Source organism: Theobroma cacao, chromosome 9 (genome assembly GCF_000208745.1).
Source record: "Theobroma cacao cultivar B97-61/B2 chromosome 9, Criollo_cocoa_genome_V2, whole genome shotgun sequence".
NCBI classification, from domain to species: Eukaryota; Viridiplantae; Streptophyta; class Magnoliopsida; order Malvales; family Malvaceae; genus Theobroma; species Theobroma cacao.
The window spans coordinates 16081581-16088872 of NC_030858.1; the positions used below are offsets into that span (position 1 = coordinate 16081581).

The 7292-nt window shown below is 31.7% G+C and overlaps 1 protein-coding gene across 2 annotated transcripts; it reads right to left on the reverse strand.

The window, feature by feature from the left end:
• LOC18589410 (transcription factor bHLH35) lies at window positions 320-7057 on the reverse strand. 2 transcript variants are annotated; one of them, XM_007014374.2, is made up of 5 exons: window positions 6756-7057; window positions 6460-6619; window positions 6074-6304; window positions 5799-5969; window positions 320-786 (listed from the first exon to the last, which is right to left on the reverse strand). In XM_007014374.2, exons 1-5 carry the CDS (start codon window positions 6842-6844, stop codon window positions 697-699), a joined length of 741 nt encoding a protein of 246 aa, XP_007014436.2. In that variant the 5' UTR covers window positions 6845-7057; the 3' UTR covers window positions 320-696. The 2 variants fall into 2 exon arrangements, with proteins under 2 accessions (XP_007014436.2, XP_017983886.1); XM_018128397.1 differs by having other exon boundaries at window positions 6460-6622; window positions 6756-7043.

The following is a 7292-nucleotide window of genomic DNA, read 5'->3' on the forward strand; positions in this document are numbered from 1 at the left end:
TTTTAAATAAGATATGCTTTTTACATATTAATTTATTAATTAAAAATTAAATAATATTTAACATTTTTTTAATATCTTTAAAAAATAATTTATTGTGTCTAAAAAATTTAATATTTAAAAAATATATCGTATTGTATGATATGTATCGCACGTCTCGTACAATATTCCTTCGACATTTAATTAAGATGATTAATTAGTATTAATTAGTATCATAGTATATTGTACAATAATGATAATTTTATTGTGAACAAAATAGGAAGAAATAGAATGCTCAAAAGAAATTTTTTTGGTTTACGAAATGGAAAATGTTCCAAATCGCTGAAAAAGAAAATGATAAAGTGGACTTTGATAAGACAGCTGCTACAGATGTAGTGAAACGGACTCGACACAAGATGTTACAAGAAACGCCTCTATTAACGGATACCTCTATTTTTATTTTCTTTATTTTTTGTTAAGAAAAGCGAAAGCTATTATTATTCTGCTGAATTCTTAAACACAGAAACTTTGAAGCAGACAGTTATTTTACAAGGCCATGGACTAAACTTACATTTCAACCGTGACGATTTCCCAAAGAAACCAAAAGCTAAAGACTCCGATGCGGGAAAAGGAAGATAGGAAAGTAGCAAAGGCCATGGTGCAATGGAAATACTATCCATGAATGAAGACAGGACGATCTTAGACTTGGATGTGGGTTCATTACATGCTCATTGGACTTTGCGGATCGTTAAGAGCTGCAATGGCTGTTTCAATCTGTGCCTTTAGCTCGTCTTTCTCCTTTTCATCAGCCTGCATATCAAGTTTAAGAGCAATTAAAAAAGTGAATTAGCGGCCAGGAACATTGGTTTCCAACCCTTGTATGATCAAGACCAGAAAACACAAGCATATCTAAATCACAAAAAGATTAAAACAATACAATTTCTACAAGTTGATTTTGATCTTCATCTGGTGACAGAAATATTCCAAGCAGGAAGGGAAGTTGCTGATTTTAGACTTTTATGTCCAAATCCCAGTTTTAACGAATGCTGCTCAGCCAATTTTTTTTTACCTCTTTTGGACTACCAGATGCTTCTTAAGGCCCTGCAGTCTGCTTGGCTTTAAACAGAAACATGTGTTGTGACAAATTGTGAAACAACAAAAGAGATTACCATGCAAAAACAAGAAAAGGGTTATTTCATGATTGGAGCCAAAAAGGAGGAAGTTGAAAATGCCAAAAAGGGGAACTTTATGGTCCTTGTTGTATCTCTTGTTAAAATGCATTATATCCTAATCATACTACCATGAAACTGATAAAATGAAATTTGTCTGAGAAATATAAAAAAAAAAAAAATAGCATGAAAGTTCACAACAAGTATGGTGTGGAATGGCTACGGTATAAGTATACATGGCAAAAAAAAAAGAAAGGCTAGGGCTAATTCCCAAGTTTTGGGTGGAGTGTAGACATTTGGCACTATTCTTATCTTGTGGAGCCGAATATACCTGGATGACAGAAGACTGCTTAAATTAACATTCTAAAAGATTCATCATATCTTTCTCAAACATAAATAAAGCATTAACAAGATCCAAAATGGGGGGCAAAGCATGCTTTTAAAATAAACAAACCTTAGCCTCCATGATTGTTTTCGGAAGATTCTGACAAAATATGTTTGCTGTCAACTTGCTGACAAATTCAATCATTTTTTAGTTTAAAAAATTTGATGATATTTCAATTAAATAATTAATTCTTGCAGATATACAGAAAAATAAACTAACCCAGAAAATCTGGATGGCTTGCTAGGGAAATGATCAATGATTAAGGCCCAAACCTAACACTAACCAACGCTCTCAAGTGTCAGCCGCTCCACCTAAATTTGATGGTGTGACGATTACATAAAACAATATAAATTAACCAAGGAAAACTCACATCGAGAGGGTTAAAAAGAAAAACCCCACACCTGTTTATGTTCTTGAATGAAAACGATACAAGAGTGGGATATTTATAAGAAGCGATTACCCACGTTGTAAAAATGTTCACATTAAAAAAAGGTGTGAGGATGACATATGAAACCACATGCCATTTCTTATTTTATCAGATTAGACAAATGAGAACACGTTTTGAATGCAAAATTTTTCTCCTTTTTTCCTTGTTCACACATGAGGTTTCCATGTAGTTTCTAGGCTTTCGGAGTTTTGTTTGTTTCCTGAGATTTTACTGAAAAATTTTTGACAATATGAGAAACATGGGTGTTTTGTCAGTTGGCCCAAAAGGATTGCATCTAACAAGTGGGGACGAAGTCATGATAATCAATCACAGGGTGTTTGGGACCCATGAAAGTTTGGATAACATTTGGCAGCTCATAGGAATACCACATAAGCATAAGAGGTTGTATAGTAATCAGACGTGAGAGTTGAATTTGATGCTTAAGAAAAGATCAAGTTTGACACTCATGTTAGCGTCGTGTAGTTGCAGAAGATGTACATGATTTCCTAATGAACAAGGCAAGTGCTATTAAAGGAGAAGCTCCGTCAGAAGATGTGATTCACACACCTCAACGGAAATGAATGCATATTAATGAGTGTTTCCTTCCTTTGNGAAAAGTGGGAAATTGTACAACTTTATATGCCTTGGCTCCCACAGAAACATCACCATTTTATTGCAGTGGCCCATGCCTATGTTTATTTATATTAATTTCATGGGTCCTCCTCTCACATGATAGTTAATTTGAAGAAACTTGATAAGTCTTTCGTTTTCTCATAGGTATCTACCTATCTTGTTTCATTAGAGATATCAACGGATAGAATATTTGTTATTTTTGAAATACCTTAATTTAAATTCTATTTAATGATAGGATAGTTAAACTTTATAAATAAGAAATTAATTTTTTGAATTATTTCTCAAACTTACACCCGAATATCCTAAACACTACTCGTTAAATAGTTATATTCGTTAATTATCTAATTAAAATAAATTAAAAATAATTTTTATCTATATTTTTAATAAAAATTATATTAATAAATTAAAATTAATTCATAAAAATAAATTAAAATTAAAAATCTTATTTAAAAGAACTAATAAATTTTATTAAGTATTACATTAATTATACGGAGTTTATATTGACCAAAAAAAATTAAAATGAATTTATTAACAAAAATAATATATATGTAAAACCAAAATTTAATATTAAAAATTCTTATTTATAATCAAATTCAAATAATGAGTACTATAATCCTACCCGAATCCATAAAGGATAGTAACTTTACTACTCGAACCTAATTATAAGGTACCTTAATCTTACTTAATCAAATAAGATAATACAGAGTACCTAATTACAAGATACCCATTGAAATCTTTATGCCTTACCATGTAATTTTTTCTTTGTAGAAGAGGCACCATTATGACTTGAACCTAAAACTCTCTATTCATTCTTAACCTCGCCCTAATTATAATTTAGAGTTTATGCACAAATGGCTACATGCCATATACATACATACATATATATATATATATATATATATGTATATATATTATATTCATCCAAAAGGTAAACCTATATTACTCAATGCCAAAAAAATAACTTTTATGAATTTGCTTAATTTTATTTTATTAGTTTGATTTGGGATATATTGATTTAGTTTAAGTCAGAAAAACTACTATTTAATTAAATTACTATTTTCAAAGAAATGTTTTAGTACATATATTTTTTTTAATATTGTGATTGTTCTGGTATGTTCTATAAAAATTAATTTGATGGTGATATCTTATCCCACCTTTGTACTTTTCCTATTTCTCTTATACACAGAAGAAAAAAAATGTATTTAAGGTTAACATAGGCCAAGTGGGTGCAGTAGAGACATCCAATATTTATTATATATTGTCTGATGTCAACCAATTGATCACATGTCTGAATTTCGTGACTATTTTGAGTAAAAACAGAACAAAACAAACGACGTGGATGATATTGATAAAACATGGTAAACTTGAAAAGGAAAATAAAAAAACTCTGAATTATAATCAACTCTTATAAAGAAGAATACTGCTAATTTAATTTATCCGACATTCATAAATTACAAAAAAAAAACAATTTATAAATACTTTATTTATATTAGTAATCTGACAATAAGGCTATTACACATTTTAAGATTTGTTTAATTTTGATTGTAAGTTAAAAAAGGAAGCAAATGAAAAGAAGAAGCTGAAGAATGATTTTATTATTATTATAATTATAAAATAATAATAAATTAAAAAAATATTAATAGAGGTTTAAAGCGGAAGTGAGATGGGGTCCTTTCTTTTGGTCACTTTAGTGGTCAGGGGTGGGTTTTATTCGGACACTCTGGATTTCACTTACCCCGTCATTGCCCTAAATTGCATTCATCATGATGGATCATCCACTTTATTAAAGTGAGTCTATCCGTTTTCTATCCTTTAGGCCCCACAGCCCTTGGCCGTTTTTAAAATTGATACCCTTCTAACTATGTACGCCTCCAATTTCAACAAATTTATTACCCAATAATTAATGCTCTTAATCTGCAGTATATATTGTAAAGTCCGACTCTGTTAAATTATTAAATGTTGAACATTTATAATTAAATATTTATCCAATATATTCATGTCTGCATAAATAATAATGAGGGAAAAAAAATCATAAGACATTATTACGATGATTTTAATTTCTTTTATTTTATTAATTCATGTTTGAAGATATTTTTTTTAAAAAAAAGCAGTTTTTCAATAATTTCTGACAACTGTTTTATAAAAAAATATAGAAATAAATAACCGTTTTGGATCTTGGAATTCTATAGTTGTTTCAGCGTTGTTGAATTTATTTTGTTAAATAAATATATAAATAAATATTTAAAGTTGCAGAAAAACCCCCTCTCAAAACAATCATTAAAATCAAAAATTAAAAAAAAAAGCAAACAAAATAAAATAATTAAAACCAGAAAAAAAAAGTCGTGAAACTTTAAAGTGGAAAAAGTAATTTCTCTGTTTCAAAAAATACAATAAAATAAAGAAAAAAGAGTAATTTCTCTGTTTCAAAAAATACAATAAAATAAAGAAAAAAGAGTAATTTCTCAAACTTCTGTAATTATAAGCACTGACGGCGAAAGAAGGATATGAATTACTAGAAAGCTAATGTGGAAAAGCAAAAGCAAAAAGAGATTGGATAAATTGTTTTTACCCTGAAAAAGAAAGAAATCCAACAGAGAAATCTTGTCTGAAGACTACTTAATGCGCAATAATGCTGGGTATCCTATGATTAAATAATCAACCACCCCTCCCTTAAACATGGAATTTAACCCACTTAATTAATTACCCATCCATCCATCTTGAACTATCCTCTTGCTTGATTCGAATTTTCTAATTTTAGATTAAAAAAACTTTATTGTTTATACTGAGTAGGTTTTAGCAGTAATGTTGGCGCACCTTACCAAAAAATTCCCTTTTGTAGCTTTTATATATATATATATATATATATATATATAGTACGTAATAGAATATTGATAGTACTATTGATCAACAATGAACCATCAATCCATCTGAGATGTTAGTANTTATTATATATATATATATATATATATATATATAGGCTAGTAATGGTGAGACATGGAAAGGGAAGAAGAGAAGAGTAGATAAAAATAGAAAGAATAATAATGTTAACAGTGTACAATGTGTGGATTGTCGGAATACTCAACAAAATCAGTAATATATCATATGGTTTTGTGAATAGTGGAACAATGACAAAATAGTTGGAAACAAGACAAGCAGGGATAGAACAGAGAGCAAAGGGCATAAAAGAAGTAAATTTGAAAGGACTGACCTCAATGAACACGGTTTTCAACAGCCTCCCCGAGACAGCAGTGATATTCGCTGTGATGATTTTGAGCTTCAAAGACTCAAAAACCTCACACAGTTTTACCATCGTGTCTGTCCGTTTGCTACATGTTATGCTCACCACCACTGTCTTCTCTCCCATGTGCGTCACTTTGAGCTGCAGAAAGGATAAACAAAGTTAATTTCAATTCGAAAACAGAAGAAATTTTCAAAGCCAACAATTACTCCACATCAATATATATAGCAGCAGAGAGGGCTTACTTCAAGAACTTCAATAGGGGAAGTTCTTGATCCCCCGGAATCAAAAATGTTTTCCAGTTTGGTCTTCTTGGATCTCAGCAACACCGGCAGCTCTTGGTCAAACTCGTACCCCGGATTTTTCTTCAGTTTTCCTGACTCCAGTTCCAGTATCTCAGCCTGGATTCTACTCTCCTGCTCATGTAATTCCTGTATGTAGTCGATGGCATCCTTGATTATGGAAGCCTTGTCCATCTGGAAAAACATACCAATAAGATCAAACTAATTAACAACCCAAAGGATCCCATTTCTTTTTCTCTAAAAGGATAAAAAAAGAGAGAGAAAAATCTTAAGAGTAGAAGTAAAAGAGAAGCAAATGGTGGTGGAATTTTTTGTTTATCATCCATCACCTTGCTGATATTTGGGACAACTGCTCTGAGTGAAAAGAGCCGTTCGTTAAGCTTCTTCCTCCTGTTTCTCTCGGAAACGATGTTCTTAGAGGCTGCAGACGAGGCTGCCCCATCAGGAGAACTCGAATCGTAGTATCCGGAGAACTCATCAATTGCCCAGCTGCTTCATATTCAAGCAAATTTCGTTTTTATTAATTCAATTGTCTACAGTTGTACATAGATACTAAGTGCAGCCAAAGGGCTAAAATGGGTAGAAAGAAAACAAAATTAATTTAGTTGGTAAGTTAACAAGGTACCTATATTCTTCGTTTTCCAGGAAATATTTGGTTTCCCAATAATTTTTGTACTCATCACCGATATTCTCAATATTCTCCATGGCAAGCATATGTTGATTTTGTTGAGGAAAATTAAGAGAGAGAGACAGGGGACAGAGAGAAGACTAAACTCGTTGAAAGGAAAGGAAGCAAGGATTCTTTCTCACTCCAGCTGGGCAAGAGAGAATTTATAGGGACCGATTTGGGAATCAGAGGGACCGAGTGAGAAAGACCCAAACGAGAGTTGAAAATGTTTTTGAGAAGGAGAACAAACCGAACGGGTGAGGCACCATTTATACCATGTGGGATGCCATGTTTAACGTTTGTTTACCTTCGTAGAAAGATCAGAGCCGTCCAATCGGATGCGGTCTACAAGGACGCGTATGAAAACACCAGGTAATGCAACCGCTCCTCCCCCAATCTCTCTCATGCCGTTTGAATCCACACGCCCCGAATAATTGAAGCTTTTTCCATGGGTCTTCACTTGTCACTACCATGCTCTATTATTTTATTCCAGGT